Consider the following 21,058-nt stretch of genomic DNA (forward strand, 5'->3'; position numbering starts at 1 on the left):
ATTTTTAAAGTTAATATAAATTAAATTACATACTGTTCTCACTCTAGATTATAGGTCCAACAATTTGCAACAAAACTTCTCAATTTCCTTATAAATTCCCAAGTTAAAGAACCACTTTAACTTTCATTGTAAATCTTTAAATGTAAGTACTTGTATCAGCTATATCCTATCTTACTATTACAGTTGAGATCTAATGTCCAGAATAGGAAAAAACTAAGTGAGCATCACTTTACAGAGCTTTGTTTTAAACCATAATTCCAGGTGTGCTACACACTACTTTAGCTAAAATCTATGTAGTAGGCTTCATATTCTAGAAGGGTCAGATCTGTGCACAAATCCATCTGTGAAGCCAAAAGCTGCCTTGGTGTAATGTGCCACCAGGATCCATTTCAAAACAGTGTTTCCTCTTGCCAAGGTCAGCGGCTATCACCAAAGTAACCAGAGAATGCCCGTGTTCTCCCTCTCAAAAGGGAGCCTCTTTTGCAACATTAAATTTCAGCACTTTTTGTCCCTTTCTTTTCAGTGATGGAAATCTTTTTTGTTTACCATTTTAAAGCAAGGATTACTACCTTCCTTTGAGAAGTGTGATAGAAAAAAAAATTTTTTTTAAACTTCCCAGAAAATAAGTTTCCTCTTATAGCAAGTTTTATTTTCAGAGAATTTGAGAAAATGAACACAATATCTCCAAGTTTCCCCACATTGAGATTGACAGCTAAACTGAATGCGCCGTGGCTTTGCTGCTTAAACCTGAACTCCACACTTAGGAGTATCTTCTTTATTTACTCATTTAATTTACAAAGTCTGCTTAGCGGTCAGTATTTCTCACTCTTCTAAAAGTGCTTTCCCTTACACTGCCCTCTGTGCATGTATTTAGGGTAAAGCCCTAGCATGGAAGGTATTTAAAACGAGGCAGGCAAGCACATACAGAATGGGATGAAGCCAGATTTGCTTTGAATACCACTTGCACGATCAGCTTAGTTTTATTTCAAACATGAGCCCCACATACAACCCTTTTGACCTGAGTACTCCATCCCTAAATGGCAAACTAAACATTCATGAAAATTTAATGGTGAGGAAATTAGTACCTTCTTATGTTTCAGACTGTGAAATGGCACCAGGGAGCACTTTCAGCAACAGGCAGAACTGTGTGCATGTGCCGGACCAGACCTGAAACATTTGTCCCTTCAACCTGTCATCCTTCTTCAAGTTAACCGGCAGCCGAGACGTTCTGACAGGACACCACCAGGATGCCGCCCAAGAAAGGTATTTCAAAATAAAGACCTGGTTGTAGGATCCTCTACCTTTCTTAGAGATTGGGCACTTTGAAAAGTTTGTTTCACAATTTTTGTTTCCTCTTTGGGGCATTCCCCTTTCTATTTTTTCTGTGGGGAGAGTCCCTTTGTTTCTTGAGAAATTGGGAAGGGTTCAATATTTCTTCAACTTCTTTTCTTTAATGGATGTGTGATTTCACCAACTAGTAAGTGCTTGAACTTACCTTTCTTTCATTTAAGAAGGTAATGGGGGAAAGCAAAATAACACTGATATTCCAGTGCAGCAACTCCTGCTTGGGGTTTAGTCCATAGCAGTGACCTCTTGTCAGATTGGTGTGTGGGCCAGGTTTGTGAGGGAGACCTGTCCTGCTTCAATTTCTGAATTAGATACAGTTCTGAATTAAGTAAAGCTGAAGAGTAGAGGAAAGAGGATTAAGGCAGAGAAAGCTAAGAAGAGAGACATAAAACCCTATGGGGGGGTATTTATGTGAAGGGAAGCAATGTGATGAAACATTCTTGGTACCTGTGACTTGTCACAGAGGTGCATTTTCAGTACTATGGAGATAGTGGGTGGCATGTTCAGCTGTCATTTTGTGATGCTAATGCAGCTTACATTTAGATCTGTTGTCATCCTCATTTCAGTCCCCAGAAGACAAACTGGTAAAATTTTAAATATGGAAAACCTGGAAATGCATATTTGCTTTTCAGCCTAGAACTTCTAATCCAAATGGCCTTGGTCTCCGTCGTTCCTTTAGCTGACTTATTTAATCTTAGAATGGAAAGTGGAGACAGAGATCTCATGTAGAGATAATCTGTTAAAGTCATCCAGGCCTGAGTCTTGAGAATCTGAGCAGTATCCTATTTAATATGCTCAGTTATCTTATGGACTTCAAACATCTGGGCAGTCTTAGGAATATTTTTATCAAAACAGGTCATTGCTTTTAGAAAACAAAAACAAAAACAAAACCAACCACTTCTTTTGAGGCTCAACACACTTTTCCAAAGAGGCTATTAGAAATAGCTCATAGTTGTATATTAGCTTTTAATAGTTGGGGTTGGTTTTCCATTAATAAGTGTAGGGTTCAAATTTTATATAAGATGTTCAACTTCAGCACCTTTAGGGTGTTCCAACCTGGGGTCCTCAAACTCCTCAGGCTATTTTGGTAGTGAAGGTATTGGCAGGCTCTCTTTAGAACTCCAACAATTTTTACAAAAACTTGCAATAAGGCTGCTCAGGCTATCTTAACCATTTGTAAAAATGATGCTAATCCTGAATTGTAATTTAAAATGTAACATGTTGAGATCTTTCCCCACCCTCTCTCTTTCATCATTGTTTGAAACAGATTAACTAGAAAAGCCCTCAGAAATTTTCCTTCAGTGCATCAACAGATTCTGTGATTTACAGACAGAAACTGCCTATTGGTAAAATAGTGGTCCTAAATGGCTTAGATGAGTTAATGTTTGTGAAAGCCATTTGTAAACTCTGATATAACATACAAAATAAAGGTGGCAATCATCGCCATGTTTCTATACTATTGTTTGACCATATGATTTTTTTTCAACAATGCAAAAATAAAACTCAGCCCTGCTCATACAGATTCTTCAAAATTCTAGATTTGTGATGCTCAAATAAATGATCTTTTTTTCATATTTAAAGATGGATAGGTAGCATTTTCTACAAGAGATAAATAATATACGGCTGTGTTGGGATATTAATTTCCATAGAAATTTATTTTATTCATTCATTCGTTTATTCATTTGGTCACTTATTGGCATTCAACAAACAATTCATTTGATTCTTTTTATGTGCTCTGGGAAGAACGTGATGTGACAGAGTTCTTCTCAAAGAATTTGTAGATTAATGTGTTTGGGGCAGTACTGAATAATTATCAAAACAAAACCAGAGCCAGAAACATTGCTTTGCAAGTTCTTTAAGGCCTTTAAAAATTAGGAACATTAAGGTATTTGTTTCCAGCTTGGCCTGTGCTTTCAGGATTTCTCTGAAGTCGACAGCACTTCCTGGGTCTGAAGTGCCCATTAGTGATGACTAAGGACAGTATTCCTATGACTGATAAAATGTTGGCACTGTTTTATTTCCCTTTCTTTCACTCCACTTTTAAAAACAGTGTTATTGAGGTATAATTTGTGTATAATAAACTGTACACATTTAAAATATACACTTTGGCAAGTTTTGACAAATGTATACATGCCATAATGACCACCACAATCAAGATTTCTACTTCCCCCAAATGTTCCGTATGCCCCTTTGGCATAAATCCACACATTCTACTCCCACCTCCCATATAGTCTACCCCTAGACCTAAGCAACCCCTAATCTGCTTCTTGTCACTGTGGATTAGCTTGCGTTTTCTAGAATTTCATGTAAATGGAAACATGCAGTATCTACTCTTTTGTGTCTGGCTTCTTATATTTAGCATAATACTTTCTAGATTCATTTACATTTCAGTAGTGTTCCTTTTATTGCTGGGTAGTATTCCATTGTATGGTGTACCACAGTTTGTTTATCCACTCACCTGTTGATGAACATTTCAGTTGTTTCTAATTTGGGGCTATTATAAATAAAATTGCTATGAACATTTGAGTATGTGTCTTTGTGTGAATGTATGAGTTGGAATTGCTGGGTTGTATGGCAAGTGTTTGATTAACTTCATAAGAATCTGCCAAATTACTTTCCAAAGTGGCTGTATAATTTTGTGCTTTCACCAACAACACATGACAGTGCTAGTGATCTACATCCTCACCAAAAGTTGATATTGCAAGTGAATCTTTTTAATTTTAGCCTTTGGGGAAAGTGTGTAGTAGTACCTTATTGTGGTTTTAATTTGCATTTCCCTAATGGCTAATGATGTTTAATGTGTTTTATGCTATTTTATTTCTTTTAACCCATGTATCTTTGTTCTTTATTCTTTTAACTTCTTTTGGAGTGTTTTTTTATTTCATTTTATCTCCTCTTTTATTGGTATGTTAGCTCTTTTTTTGTTGTTATTCTATTTTAGTGGGTTTACAGTATACAGCTTTAACTTATGACATTCTACCTTCAAATAATGGTATTCCACTTCACATATATTTTAAGAGCATTACTACAGTATAATTTTATTCCCCTCTCCTATACTTCATGTTATTGTTTTTGTATATTTTACTTCCACATATATTATAAACTCCACAATCTATCATTATTATTTTTGCTTTAAACACTCAGTTATCTTTAAAAGAAATTTTGAAAAATAAGAAAAAATTTTTCATATTTGTCAATATATTTACCATTTCCAGTGATTTTTCTTCCATATTTTGGATCCAAATTTCTATCTGCTATCATTTTCCTTTTGCATGAATAACTTCCTTTAATATTTTTTGTAAAACAGGCCTATTGGCAATGAATTCTCTCAACTTTTGTTTGAAAGAGTCTTTACCTTAGTTTTTGAAGGGTATTTTCAATGGAAATAGAATTCTAGTTTGTTAGGTATTTTTCCTTTTAGTGTTTAAAGGTTTCTGTCTTTCATAGTTTCTGATGAGAAGTCTGTAATCATTCTTGTCTTTATGTCATTTTTCTTTGTCTATTTTTAAGATGTTCCCATTACTGGTGTTCATTTTAGCAATTTGTTTATGCTCTGCCCTTGTATAGTTTTATTAATCTCTTTTTCTGTTTGGAATTTGCTGACATTTTTGGATATTTGGTTTATAGTTGCCATCAAATTTAAAACAATTTGGTCATTATTTCCTCACTTTTTTCTGATTCTCCCTCCAGTTACATATATTTTAGACTGTTTACCATCATCTCATAGTCACAGATGTTCTTTTCATTTTTTAATCTTATTTTCCTTCTATGTTTCATTTTGAATAAAATTGATGTCTTCAAGTTTGGTGTTCTTTTCTTCATCAACATCTAGTCCACTGTTTATCCCATCCCACGTATTTCACATTTCAGATACTGTATTGTTCATCTATAGAGCTTGATTTGTATTTTTAAAATATTTTTTATTTTTTTATTATGCTCTTAAACATGTGGAGTGTATTTATAATAGCTGTTTTACTATTGTTGTCTACTAATTCTATCATGCTGGTCTTTACTGGATCTGTTTCTATCAGTTGATTTGATTGTTCTTCTGGATGGGAGGCATTATTTTCCCAGCTTCTTTGCTTACCTGGTGATTTTTTTTTTTTTTTTAATTTATTTTTGGCTGTGTTGGGTCTTTGTTTCTGTGCGAGGGCTTTCTCTAGTTGCGGCGAGCGGGGGCCACTCTTCATCGCGGTGCGCGGGCCTCTCACTATTGTGGCCTCTCTTGTTGCGGAGCATGGGCTCCAGACGCGCAGGCTCAGTAGTTGTGGCTCACGGGCCTAGTTGCTCCGTGGCATGTGGGATCTTCCCAGACCAGGGCTCGAACCTGTGTCCCCTGCATTGGCAGGCAGATTCTCAACCACTGCGCCACCAGGGAAGCCCCTTACCTGGTGATTTTTTAATTCACTGTTGAAAATGTTAAATTTTACGTTTTTTGGGTCCTGGATTTTTCTGTATTCCTTTAAATATTGTTGGATTATTTTCTGGGATGCAATTAACTTTAAATTAGCTGGATGCTTCTGAGGCTTGGTTTTAAGCTGTGTTAGGGTGTTTTCAGAGCAGGGCTAATTTGGTCTGGGCAATAACTTTCTGAGGACTCTAACCAATGCTTCTTGAATTACAAGGTCTCTCCTCTCTGACTGCTGGAAAATCCGAACTTTTCCTGACTCTTGTGAACTTCAGAAACTATTCTGCCCATCCTTTCTAGTGTTCTTCCCCTGGCCTTGGTAGTTACCACACATGTATGCACACATCAGTACTCAGCCAACGTTAGAAAAGATTTGTCTGCAGATCTAGAGCTCGCCATCCCCCCCACCTCTGTGCGTGTCTGTGTGTGTGTGTGTGAAATCAGAACCGTGTCTCCTTAACTCAGTGAGACCACAAGCCTCTGTTTGGGTTCCCCCTCCCTGTGTTGCAGCCTAGAAACTCTCCTCAGGCAAAATGATCAGGCAATGTCAGGGTGCATCTCATTTGCTTTCCTTCTTTGAGGAATCACTCTTTTGAGCTTTCTGTTGAGCAGTGTCTGAAAAGAGATGTTTCATATATTTGGTCTGGATGTCTAGTTGCTTAAGGTAAGAGGGTTAATGCATTCCTAATTACTTCATTGTGGCTGGAAGCAAAAATTCCAATACTGCATTTATAGTATGCTTCGGCTTGAGTATTAGAGGATTTCCTTCAGTTACCATAACTTTTAAATGATATAAAGTAAATACCTTCAAAACATATTTTTCTACTTTGGGGTAGTACTCACAGGTCTGTTTTTTTACTAAAGATACAGATTTTTAGTATTTGAGTTCCATATGCCAATATTCAGAAATACTAAGTATATCCACGTAGTGTATTTTAATGGGGAAAAAAAGGTAAAATTCCACTCTTGTCTGATGTCTCCATAGGTCTTGGAAAGGCTTGAAGAAGGGGCATGAAGTCCATAAATCATTATTTAGTGAGACAGTAAAAAGGATCCAAACCAAAACTGTCCTAGACAAAAAAAATACCCCTATGTAGAAGCTGAATCTCTAAGGCTTTTCCTCTTGGACACATGCTACAACAATTGCTTCAATTTGGAAATTTATCCCTAACACTAATTTAAATATCTCATATTAGTATGTGAGAATTCTTTCTGCTCTTCTGGTTGTGGTATGGGAAAAAGTCAGTTCCCATCAATGTAGAGATTCATGTTTACCAGTACTATTATTAAATTATCCTCTATTCTCTTGTGTTTGAACAAGCTGTCTTCTTTAATTTTAGTTCATTTAACACAATACAACAAAAAGTATAATAGATATTCCTTGACTTGAAGAAGCTCAAAACCTATTTGAGGAGATGAGACAAAGACATAGAAAATATTAAAAAGCAGTGTAAGACCATTACGAGAAAGATGTTTGGGTGTAGGATATGAAGTACCAATTGAATTGTGGAGGCAATATATACTATGCACTTTTTCTCATTTCCAATATTTAATCTTCTTCTATGGCTCTCTAGTGAACATTCTTCAGTTTATCCAGATCAACCCTTAGTTGTGGAGCCGAAACATTCCATAGATACAAGTCTGATCAGTTCTGGGTATGTCTGGATGATTACTTTAAAGTTCTGACTGCTATGGTTCTGTTTATGCAGAACTATACTTGCTCTTATCACCACACCATATCATTAACTCTTGGCAGTGTGGGGAGTGGAACAAATGTTGGAATCATGCAGACCTGGGTTTGAATCCTTGCTTCACTTCTTATAGGATTTAGAACTTGAGTGGGTGTGTTAGTTAAGGGCAATTTAGTTAAAGACAACATATTCCAGCTTAGCTAGCCTAAGCTAAAATATAGTGGGGGGGTTGGTTGGGGGGGATTCCCAGAGCCCAAAGGAAGAATGAAGTTGAGTCTCAGGCTCAGCTAGAACCAGAGGCTGAAGCCCTATAGCAAACCCAGGAAATTCTCTTTGTCTTTTACCTCTGCAAATCTGCTTCATTCTTTCCGGTTGCATATGATTTTCTCTCTTTTGTAATAGACGTGACAGGTAAGACTGAGGCTAAGAGTGGCTAAAGCTTCCATTTTCTCAGCCGTGTGGGTGAATAACTGTGTGTATGTTTATGTCAGGATACAATTCACAGAAAATGTTGGGGAGGTAGTAGGAAAGTTCCCATAAAAGCAGAGTAACTGGGCTAATAAAATGATGGTTGTTTACTATAACTAATCATTTCATCTCTTTTAGTCCCGCTTACTTATATATAGGAGGTCTTCCATAAATATTAACTTTCTTGTCCCTTGCTTCCTTTCTAGCCGGTTTTCACTCTCTATCCTAGACAATTTTCTGCTAATAGCATATAATATGTAGTACCCACAAACAGGAACATATTGTATGGCTGATTCACTTTGTTGTGCAGCAGAAGCTAACACAACATTGTAAAGCAATTATACTCTAAAAACAAACACAGAATTATTGAAAACAGCTTACATTTCCATCATTTATCAAGGCAAGAATTCATATATTCTTCCTTGACCAAATAGATACAGTGGAAAGTAACAGTGGTTGAGTGATTTTGATGAGTCTTCATCCAAGAAGGTTGCTTGTTGGAATGAGGATTGTACGGATACAGAGGCTGCCTGTGGAGTGAAGTATTGGGGTCATACCTATGGGAGTATTGCAAAAGGCCCTCAGGAGAATGCATTAACCAAGTCTTAGACTGGACTGTGTATTTTAATACCTTGATACCAGAAAATGAGTATGGCTTATCAAAGTGAGGTGATTCTTATAGCTGTAAATTACCAGAAAGCTACAGGATCTACCTGAAAGCCAGGGCTGGAAAGTGAAATCTGATGGAACCTGATTAAAGGTAGCATTTATTTACTTTTTAATTAAATAATCTATGCTTACTGAAGTGAGCTATAGTTATAGTTAGTAGGGCACACAGTAGATTTTGATATAAATATCCAGTTCTTTTTCTTAAGGGAACCAGTTAGAAGCTTTAATCAAGACAGCTAAGGAATTTCTTTCAGGGTGGTATGGCTCATCTACCCTTCTGTGCTCCATTCTGCTCCCGGTCTGATCTTGCCTGGCATCTCTAATTGTGAAATCTTAATTATCTATGACAGAGAGTTCACAATCTTTGCTTTTTAACTCTGAGAATGACTTCATGATGCTATATGTCTTTTTCTGCACCTGAGGCTAATGGTTTATCTGTCCTATTCCTCATGTCTGTCCTTTCTCCTTGAAGGGGAGGGATTATCTACACACTGTGTAAATTGAAGAGGCCTTCCTACCCTCTGGATGTTGATGCTATCTTCTTTCTGCTTAATGTCTAAACTGAAAATGGGTCCCTCATTTATGCACCACCATGACATTTCCTGGGTAATGAATAATTAAACAGTCTTCCCAGCAAGAGTAGTTCGTTTTGTTTTGTTTTTTTCATTCCACAGCTAATATTATGTGAAAGTTAAACTTGCAACTAGCCCAAGCCTTAAAATATGGTGATTTTGTGAAATGGAATTCTCTAACTTCAAATATACTTCCTTTTCGTTGAACTTACTGAACTACATTCAAGTTAATAATTCAGTTCTTAAATATCTGGTTTTTGAGAGGCAGTGACTAATACAATAGCATCTCCTCCCCCAATACTCTCTGCCTTTAAAAAATATTTTTGATTCAAAGAAAAAGAAGTTTTCCTGCCTTTCTATTTCTGTTCCAACTCCCCAGATACACAAACAGGTTTTCATAGTTCCAGAGTTTCTCTGACTCCACATAAAAGATTTCAGTATAGATACATATTGGTAATGCTAACCTCCCACAGAATACTTAGAAAATAATGGCAAGAGATACTTGCAAGTTCCAGTCAAAATTATGAAGTGGCCAAAGATTTGTGCCCTCCTGTGGCTTCCCCATATTATAATAATACCATTGTGATCTAGGATCCAGTACCCTAAACTCTGTCCTCCACTTTTCTTTTTAGCTTGCTTTCATTTGATTTTTATTTGGGTATCTGGATGGAAAATATCAATACATTATTTTTACACAAGAATGTAAATTATTGGTAGGTAAAGGAGTGCTTTTTAGTTTTCTGCCATGGCTCATCTTTTTTCAGACATTGCCTAATTCCTAGAGTATCATTCCATTCTGTCTCATCCTTCATCAGAAAGCTTAGATGGTTTTGCATTGTTTCCATGTGACGTTTAGATTTCCCAAACCAGTATGTCAGGGTCTCCTGCTATTTGAACTTACTCTTACTTTAAGTTCATATTTAATCCATTTGACCCACTCTCCATTCCCTGCATGCCCAGCACATTTTCCAACTTCTATATGTTAATTTATTGAAGTAATCACCTTAGCCCCTCTCAATCTTTTCCTATCATCACCCTGCCCATCTTCAAGGCTCAGGTGATTCCCACCTCCTCTGTGATGCTTTCCTGGATTTCTTCAGTAAAACACAATTTCTTCCTCTTCATACTTCCTGTGGCATTAAGTATGCATCATTAACATGTCACTCTTCTTCAGGTGCTTTGGAGTGAAGATGGTATTTATGTTCCTAATATGGATAGTTACCACTTTTTCCAGACCAAATATTGACACACTAGCCAGATCATTTTTTTCCAATTTGTGCACTTCATATATATATATATATATATATATATATATATATATATATATATATATGTATATTTTACAAACTTATGAAATTAATTTTATTTTCTTAGGTTGAAAAAGTTCAAGGACAAGGTGAGTCAATTGGCTTGCTGCTAAACTCACTGACGGTTAATGTTTGCTGGCCAGCCATTATTACCCTAAAGAAAATCTACATGGGGAACCAGATTATAATGCAAATGTTGCTTGGAGAGCCCATGCTCAGCGCCAGGATAGGTTGAAACACTTGAGGGATATTTCAGCCAGGTCTGATGGAACATTCCACTTTTGCCGGCAGGACAAAAAAACAAAAACAAAGAACATAAACATTAGAATGGCTTGTCTTCTCCAGAATATGGATCTCTTCCCACTTGATAATGCTTAATAAGCACTAACGTCACTTCCTTTTTGGCTTCCCACTTTCTGTGCGTCTTTTTCTGACCAGTTCCTCTCTTCTGACCGCTTTTGTTTTTCAGGTGCATCGATAACATTACTTTGGCTACTTATTATGCCCTGGGAGCCATTCTATCTCTTTAGAAAGCTTTTGCATGTGTCAGATCTCATCTTTTATGTTTTGATGTTTAATAACACTCAAAGGTTTTGTTTTCTTTTGTTCTAATAATATGAAAGTGTGCTCATTTAATAGGCTATATATTAAAAAATGTGTTACTTTTTTAAAATAAAGAAATATAGAAAATTCTGCAACAATATATCATGGCTAGCAAAATATTTGTAATCAGGACTCTTCCAGAAATTTCAGAATGTATCATATCACTGATTACACTGGAAGATATGGGAAAGCAGGGGCATGGCTGACTTTTAATACCATGTATCTTCTACTGCCACAAGAATAGTAAGACTTAGTAAATATTTATTGAGTGATCGGTTGGCTGTACTATGAACAGGTACATGGATAGTAAGTAGAGTGATCCTACGCTTTATAAGACACCTCCTGAGACCCACTTTCAGGTAGGTGTAAGAAGACATGAGTGTAGTCTAGGACCCCACTCCTTGTTCTTAGCTCCTGCTTGCAGGGGGTGTTAGAAAAGGAGGTTGGCCTCCGATACTATTTTCCTTGGTAGGTTATATGGCATCAAAGGCAGAACTTAAGGTAGTAGGTCTATTTTTAGACCTGGTGACTTATTTAGATAGGTTGTTATAGAAGGTGGTGCAAAGATATTCACACATAGAATATCACATCCAGGGCGCTTTAACGCTGCATTCAATGACCTGGGAGGGGTTGGGTGGAAGCACCTGCGAACTGAAATAAACCACTGCAAGCTCCTCTTTGGAATCCACGAGTCTGGCAGCTGGTGACTCAGGCTGTGGGTCAGGATACCTGAATGTTACCTTTGGCACCATGATGCCACCTTAGTTTATAGACTTTGAGATTAATCTAATAGACTTTCAATCATTTGGTTCATCTAAAAAAATCTGTTCACCTCTAAACTTCTCCTTGTCTATGTGTAGCTGTAGGTGAGGGTGCTAGATGTTTGTGAGCTATCAGCACTGACCACTAGGAGAGAAAATTGTCCCACTCATGAGAAAGAGACATTTGCTTTCTCTGTGAAGAGGAATGGAATGGTCTGTATAATGGTGTGCAGAAGTGGGAACACAGCCTGCAGTTCCCTGCCGTGGTTCCTCTCCATCCCCCTGAAGTTACATTTCCCTTGCATGGCAGAGGCTGGGGTTATATGAGGAGCAGAGCTGCTGGACTGCACAAATGCTGTAGTGAGAAGACAGGAAATTAAAATATCAAAAATTTAGAGAGGAAAAATTTACAATAGCTACTTTAAAAAGTGCTTTGATATTGAGAGGCACGAGAGATAGAGTTAAGGAAAACACAGGATCTTTTCTAAGGAAGTTAGGGAAGAGCCCTAAAGAAGCAGTCCTGATCTATTTGGGCAGAGCTCTTCTCTCTTCCCTCCATGGCCAGTGTCTCCTCCTTCCTGAGACTTGGCTCATGATCTTTCTTCCTCTTGGAAGGGTATAGGAAAGGCCCCAAACAAGACTCAGGGGGAAATGTGGTAAGTCTGAGACTGGAAGGAAGTTACTGTGTTATATCCCTATTGTTCATTGGTGGATTGGTTCATTCATTCATTTATTCACTCACTCGTTCATGCTACAAATATTTACTGAGTGCTACAATTTGCCAGGCACCAAGGAGAAAGAGTTGAAGAAGACCAACAAAGGTTGGTCCTGCCTTCCTGGAGCTTACTGCTTGTGGAGAAAATGAACAGTGGCTCAGTTAGCAAATAGCTAGATAACATAATGTCAGGTGCTACAGTGCTATGAAGAAAACTAAAGCAGGGTAGGAGAACTAGTGATACCTGGCAGTTTTTGATTTCTCCATCTGTCTAGTTGCTCTTGCAACCTCAGTGAGGTGGCATGGCAAAGAAAATTTCCCATGTTGACTTTCAAGTTAGGGCACTTTTCTACGCTATGTTCTTCCTCCAGCCTCTGAGGTCTAATCCCTTGGATTCTGCAGTGTAAGTCAGCTTTCTTCCTGTTAGTTGCTGCACATTCACTATAAAAATGCACATGCACTGCACTCCTTTGCGTGGATACACCAGACTTCTCTGTTTTCTCATTTTCGAAATGTTGTAGAGATCGCTCATCTGCTGATATTCTTTCTTTCCCTTTGTCTTGTGGGTTATACCTTTTAAAATTTCTTCACTACCATGTGTAGTTAGATCCTGGGAATAAAGGCAAGCATATATACAACCCACTATATATAAATGGACTTACCCACTTAATCTGTTTAAAAATTGGGACAATAACACAACCACCACTGGGTTTCTCTGTGGACGCTGGACATTTTTAATCCCTGTGATTTTTCAATTGCTTAGCAGTAATATACTCAGGTATGTTGAGTTGAAACAGACTGCCAGATATTTCTCCAAGAAAGATGGGTTTATTGGGGATCAGCAGAGAATTGCAATTAGGGGTATGCAACCATGGTGAGCCATGTACAAGTCCCTGCATGGAAGGGAAGGAGAATGCTTTTTTAGAGAGGAGAGGAGGGAGGGATAAACTGGGAGATTGGGATTGAGATATGTACACTACTGTATATATAATAGATAACTAATAAGGATCTACTGTATAGCACAGGGAACTCTACGCAATACTCTGTAATGACCTATATGGGAAAAGAATCTAAAAAAGAGTGGATATATGTATATGTATAACTGATTCACTTTGCTGTGTACCTGAAACTAACACAACATTATAAATCAACTATGCTCCAATAAAAATTATTAAAAACAAAATAGGAAAGGAAATTGAAAGGGCTTTAGTAAGCCAAGAGTCCATGGCTTTTCACTGGCTGAGTCTGTGCTAGGAAAGGAATCTGTCTTCTTCCTGTTGTGCTCTGTTTTGGTCACAGGGTGTGAGAGCTCCCCCTTCTGGTCTCCCAACTCTATTTAACTGAGGTTTCTATTTATTCATTTTTTACAGGTAACAGCACCTATTGTTATAAATTCCATCCCCCATCCTCTGTTTACTTCACTGGGGCTGTAACTTCCTCTCTACCAATTCTAATTCTTTTTTAGAGATTCAGTTTAACTCTCAGAATTGTTCACAGGGAGCCTTCACCAATTTGTCAATTACGTGTAGAATTTTCTACCCAGTTAACAGTTCCCACAGGGGTTTCTGCTTGTAGGGTTTTGCTCTGGTAAGTTGCAGTTCTCTGTATTTGCCTGTCTCTGTCTCTAATTTGGGGGGAGCAACAGTTTGCCCTGTGACCTCGATTCTCTGACAGATCTTAGAAGAGTTGTTGATTTTCAGTTTGTTAAGCTTTTTCTTGTTAGGATGGGAGTGATTTCCCATCTCTTTACATCTGGAGACTCAGTGTGAGTCTACCTCTTTTATGTACCTTGCTCTGACCACTTCAGTTCCCTGGGATGTTTCCTCTTTCTTAGCTCCTATTTTTGACATTAAGTATCAGGGTACTTACTTACATTCCACCTTACACCAACTATTTTATTTGTGCATAGCCTGTCTTCTAGCTAGACTGCACTTCCTGAAATGAAAGAAAAATATCTTATTTACTTTATGATTCCCCAGATTTCATTAGATTAATATAGAGTTGAGTGTCTTCTGTATACCAGACACTGCCACATACATTTTACTTATTTAATTATCACAACACTACTATGAAATTATTTGTTTTTACAATTTGTTGAAATGAAAGCTGATGTGGCCTGTGGTCATGCTTTTTGAAGTGGCAGAGCTAGGTTTTGAACTCAGGTCTGCCTGATTCTAAGAATGAGACAGTTCCTTCAGCTAAGCTACAAAGTCCTTCCTAGTACTTTGTCTCCATAGACAGTTGTTGTATTCTTGTTCATTGAGTGAATTAATGGATGAATTATCTGGACATTTCACTACTGTTCTCTTCTCTGTAAAGTGAGGATGATGGCAGGTACCTGACTTAAGAATGAAATAGTAAGCTGAGGTCTCTTAATTTGGTAACCAAAGGAAAGTAGAGTTAATTAACTGAAACTCTCTCTCATTACTTCTCCTTAAACTTCCAGAATGTCTCAGAGACATTTTTCTGAGCTCCATTGCAAGGTGGAACATTTTAGCCACTACTGAAGAAAGCACTAAACATTTTATGAGTTGACTCTTTCCTCCTAACATTGTTGGCTAAGTTCTGGCTGCTTTATTCCTGTTTTTTCATGATGTTTTATAATCTAGGCCTTCTTTACAGGGGCACAGGGGTATGTTTTATAACTGCAAGGGTCAAGCAAGTAAGAGTGTGCATGAGAGTCTAGGAGACATAGTGAAGCAGTAACCTCTTACTTTATGTAGCTTTTTTTTTTCCAAAAATTTCCCCCATTTTTTTGTCTCCCTAAATCTCAGTCTTAAAATAAAAAAAAATAAAAAACAGAACACAGCTTTGCTTTTTAAAGTATTTTTAAAAGTAAATATGGTAAGTATTCATTTACCTTAATAATTTGGAAATACAGAAAATGTCTAAAGAAGAAGAAACTGACTTCTCACAATCTCATCATCCAGATATGGCTGCTAACATTTTGGCATATTTCATCTCAGCCTCCACCCCCTTTTTGCATAAGGCATTTATTTCAGATCACTTATATTCTGTAATATACTGAATTTTTATAATCTTTTTACATGATATGTCATAAACATTTCTGAATGTCATTAAAATACTTATAAATATTATTTCTAGTTAACAGATGCATAGTTAATTTATGTGACCATTCAAAACTGGTAATTCCATATGGAATCAACTTGAGGTGATTGAATATGAAACAAAAAAGAAAGACATGGGAGGCAGCCAAGGCTCTTGACTCATGTTTTTCTGTTTTTGCTTTTTCGTTTTTTTGTTTTTTTCCCCCCATGTGACTGGAAGAAAAGAAATCAACTTACAGAATTCTAGAACATTTAGCATGAATAGATTTCTCATTTGGTCAAGATGGAGTACAGATACTGAATTTACTCTCCTTTCTGAAACAAAAAATGGACAAAATATATGAAACAACAGTTTTCAAGACATTTCACCTCAGACAACAAAGGATAGAGACCTCTAAGAGGTGGAAAACAAATGAGGTGAACTCATGATTGCCCCAGCTGACTGTTTAGAGAGAGTCTCCTGGCCACGGTGCAGGGAGGTGGGAATATAAACAGAGACTAATGAGCTCTCTGAGTTGAGGAGATACAGCTTAGAGCCCAGGGAGACTAAGGCAGCTAAAATTCACAGGGAAGACTCCCAGAGAAGAGAAATCTGGACAGAAAGAGAGAGAGAGAGTTCTGGAGATCTGCACTGTTCCTACTGACTCTTCAACTGAATAATGATCCATGCATGCAAGTGGTTGGGGAAAGAACCCCCAAAAGGATTAGAGGGAGCAATCACTAGAGCCTGCACAGGTCTGGGAATAGTTCCTCTTTCCACCAGCAAGAATATTAAAACCTCAGAATTCATGCGATACCAGGTAGAGTACTCAGAAACGTTTTTCCTCAGCAATAGGGAAAAATTAGCCCTAGACCAAATGTTGTTCTAGTCCCACCTAACAGCTTAAAAGTGAGACTCTAAAGGATAAAACTGTTTTGAAATAACTTAAATGCATACCAGAACAAAACTGAAGAATATTTATAGGAATATAAAAATATTTAACACCCCAATAAGGAAAATTTTATAATATCTATTATGTAATCAAATATTATCATGAATACAAAGAAGCATAAAAATACACATAATTATAAGAAAAATAAACATAATTGCCCCATAAATGACACAGATGATATAATTAGTAGACAAACAGTTATTATAACTATGTTACACACATTCAAGAGGCTAATGGGAAAATTAAGTAGCAGCATAGATGAAATTAAAAAGATAAAATTAAACTTCTACAGATAAAAACTACAGTGTCGGGCTTCCCTGGTGGCGCAGTGGTTGAGAATCTGCCTGCTAATGCAGGGGACACGGGTTCGAGCCCTGGTCTGGGAGGATCCCACATGCCGCGCAGCAACTGGGCCCGTGAGCCACAACTACTGAGCCTGCGCGTCTGGAGCCTGTGCTCCGCAACAAGAGAGGCCGCGATAGTGAGAGGCCTGCGCACCGCGATGAAGAGTGGCCCCCGCTTGCCACAACTAGAGAAAGCCCTCGCACAGAAACGAAGACCCAACACAGCCATAAATAAACAAGTAAAAAAAAAAAAAAAAAAAAAATTAAAAACTACAGTGTCTGAGATGAAGCATATGCTGCGTGGGATTAACATCAGATTAGATATTGCAAAAGAAAAGATTAGTGAACTTGAAAATATGTATGACAATAGTAGCACAAAGTCTGGAAGGGAAGAAATGGAAACATACTGGTGTAAGGTTTTACACTATACATGAAATGGTATATCACTTGAAGATAGACTATTATTAAGTACCACTTTACCCTAAATCAACCACTTAATATAGCATCAGAAAGAGTATAGATAGTAAGCCAAAGAGACAGTAAAGTAGAATCATTGGGAAAGTCAGTTCATCCAAAAGAAGGCTGAAAAGAGGAAAGCAAAAACAAAGAGATGGGACAAACAAAAATTAAATAGCAAGAGGATAGATTTAAGCCCAATTATGTAGATGTGCACATTAAATGTAAATGGTCTAAATACCCAAATTACCAGTTAGAAACTGTCAGATTAGATTCAAAAATCAAGATTCAACTATATGTTGTCTATGAGAAACTCACTTTCAGTATAAAGATACAAATAGGTTAACAGTAAAAAGGATGGAAAAAAAAAAGTCATATGAAACTAATCAAAAGAAAGCTGGAGTGACCATGTTAATATTGGTTGAGTTCTATTTCAGAACAAAGAATATTACCAGGAATAAAGAATGCCATTTCATACAGATAGGGGTAAATTTATCAAGAGGAAATGACAAATTTAAACATTTATATACCTAATAACAGAACTTCAAAATACATAAAGCAAATACTGATAGAACTGCAAGGAAAAATAGGCAAATTCATTATTATAGTCAGATTTCAGCACCCTTTTTTGTAATAATTGATAGAACAAGCAAAAAAATTAATAAGCATATAGAAGACCTCCACAACACTATCAACCATGTTGAACTAATTGAAATTTATATAACTCCACCTAAGAAAAACAGAATACACACTCTTTTCAAAGGCGTATAAAACATCTAGCAAGATATGCCATATTCTAGGTCATAAAATAAATCTCAATATGTTTGAAGAGATTCAGATTATACAGAGTATATTCTCTGACTATAGTGAAATTAAATTAGAAATCAATAGTAAAAGATACCTGGAAAATCCCCCTAAATTTGGAAAGTAAATATCACACTTCTAAATAATCCTTGGGTCAAATAATAAATCAGAAGAGAAATTAGAAAGTGTTTTGAACTGAATTAAAATAAACACATAGCATTTCAAAATTTTTGAGAAGCAGCTAAAACAGTATTTAAAAGAAAATTTGTAGTATTATACACCTAGATTAGAAAAAAGGAAAGGTCCCAAATCAGTAATCCTAGTTTCTACTTTAAGAAACCAAAAAGAAAAGAAGAGTAAATAAAACTCAAAATAAGCAGAAGAAAGTAGGTAATAAGGGCTAAAGCTGAAATCAGTAGAAAACAAAAACAATAGAGAAAATGACACCAAAAACTTGTTCTTTGAGAAGATCAATAAAATTGATAAACCACTGGCCAGACTAATCAGGAATTTATCAAGAGGAAATAATTTTAATTAAACAGTTATTCACCTAGTAACAGAAGACAGAAATGAGGGAGGAGATATCACTACAAATTCTATAGATAATGAAGAATAATAAGGCAATATTATGAACAACGCATGACAATAAATTTGACAACTTAAGTAAATTGTACAAATTACTTGTATGATAGCCTACTAAAGCTCACTCAAGAAGAAATAGATAACCTGAATAGAAATTGAATTTATTGTTTAAAACTGCCCCACAAGAATATATCAAGTTCTAATTGCTTCCCTGGAGAATTCTTTCAAATATTCAAGGAATCAGACAGACATTCTAAGAAAACCACAGACCAATGTATAAAAACAACAATCAGAAACTGAAATTTTACAAATATCATTTACAATCAGAAAAAAATTACAAAGTGCTTAGAAACAAATCTGATCAAAGTGGTGCAAGACCTGAACACTGAAAATTACAAAACATTGCTGAAAGGAATTAAAGAGGATCTAAATAAATGGATATACTCATTTGTGGATTGAAGATTCAATATTGTTATCAATTCTCCCCAAACTGATCTGTAGATTCAACACAATTCCAATCAATATCTTAGTTGGCTTTTACAATTTTTTTGCATAAATAGACAAGCTGATTCTAAAATGTATATAGAAATGCAAAGAACCTAGAAGAGGCTAAACATCTTTGTAAAAGAAGAAGAAACTTGGAAGACATATTTGCCCTCATGGTTCATTATGAAGCTATAGTAATTAAGACAGTGTATTGGCATAATGGTGGACAATCAAAAAAAGAAAGTTTCTAGGTCATGAGAGTTATGGTTCCTAAAAGAAGATGGCAGGCGCGTATTAACTTTCCTCATTCCCTCAGGATGCCTCAAAGTAGTGGTTCCCAAAGCATGGTTTGAAAACTAGCAATATGATTAACATCACCTGGAAGCTTTTTAGAAAAGCCAATTATTGGGGCCACCTACTGAATCAGAATCTTTGTGGATGAGGCCCAGGAACCTGTGTTTTCATAAGCTCTCCAGGTGATTTCTGATGCACACTAAAGTTTTAGAAAGCACTGCCTAGGCCTCTCCCTGCTACAAATCCTCCAGGAATTGGGAGACAGGAGAAGAGGTTTGGAGACAGTGGCATAACTCAGTGTCACAGAGTGAAGAAGAAAACTGATGGCCTTTGACCATGGAATCCATTAAAACATACTCTCAATGCTGCCAGGCTGAGCTGATGAATAAAAAATAAGCTAATCTCATTTCTAGCCATCAGGCTATTGAAGATAATTGGGCTTCAAGGTGGGCAATCAAGTTTACCAAGCACAGGCAGTTGGCACAATTTGTTGCTTGGAACTAACTTACTGTAAGTAGATGGTTGAGAATAATGCAGAGGCTGTGAAGAGAAATCCAGGATTCTGAAATTTTCCTTAAGTCTTTTAAAATTCTCTTTCTCTCTGTCTCTCTCTCTCCCTCTCTTCCACACACACAAAAACACATACACACACATGCATTCACAGTGACATCTCATGACACATGAGACAGGATGTGGAACTGAACAGTTCTGATGAATGTCTGAGTGATAAGATCACCTTCAAGAGCCAAGAGCTGAAAGTCTATTCTGGCTCAGTAAGACCTAGGAACTAGTTTCTTGGGGAATACTTGATTACGTTACGTAGGCCAAATAGCTTCTGACGTTACCACTAGAGCTTTAGTCCTACCTTCAACTGCCTGAAGAATGTACTATATTGGATTAGGAAACTGAGCCTCATGTAGTCAGGTCCTGCTTTCTGGATTTAGGATGTGGCTTGTCTCAATAACCAAAGTAAGTCCATCTCACGGAAAGAAAAGGAAGGGATAATGGGGAGTTAAAAATGTAATGAGCACCTGAATTTATTTGTTGCTCTTTTAAAGGGGTCTCCTCTTCATCAGCATCAACTTTCTTTCCTACCTCCCACCTGGCTGTCATAGAACTAGGTTTAGATCTTAACGTTTAACTATTGCCCTTCCCTGTGGGACATAATGGTTACAATTGTCCTCCCAACCTTCTGGCATTTAATCAAGATAAAATTGATTACCTTTAACTGAAAACAAAAAATCACTTATAATCAGGATACTGATATATTAACAGGGACAAGATCCCAACTTTTAGTGGACTTGGCAGACTGTCAGGTACTGTCTTAAGTACTCCCCACCCTACACCTCTATTTTTCTGTTGCCACACAGTCATAATAATTTGTCTTCTGGATGCCAGTTGCTTTTTGTTCAACTTAAACCTGTGTTACAAGTGCTTCTTCAATCGCTGCAATCAAAAGTTGCCTAGTGAGGTTGCCTATTGGCTTAGGCAGCATGACTTTCAATGCTGGTTGGCATCATAAACAGGCATGGTGAGGGGTAGCTAAGAGTA

General features: G+C 36.9%; 1 protein-coding gene across 21 annotated transcripts in view; it reads left to right on the plus strand.

Moving 5' to 3' along the window:
• The window catches only part of TMC1 (transmembrane channel like 1), a 431,339-nt gene that overhangs the window by 247,114 nt on the left and 163,167 nt on the right, over positions 1-21,058 (plus strand). For all 21 annotated transcript variants that reach the window (XR_014247278.1, XR_014247279.1, XR_014247280.1 and 18 more), the window contains one exon: positions 1,101-1,263. Coding sequence is in view for 17 of the 21 variants with exons in the window: in XM_082401409.1 (XP_082257535.1) it covers positions 1,248-1,263 (16 nt within the window). In the remaining 4 variants the exon portion in view is untranslated. The remainder of the gene's footprint in view (positions 1-1,100; positions 1,264-21,058) is intronic.

This window comes from Balaenoptera borealis (genome assembly GCF_965194805.1).
Source record: "Balaenoptera borealis genome assembly, chromosome: 8".
In the NCBI taxonomy this organism is placed as follows: Eukaryota; Metazoa; Chordata; class Mammalia; order Artiodactyla; family Balaenopteridae; genus Balaenoptera; species Balaenoptera borealis.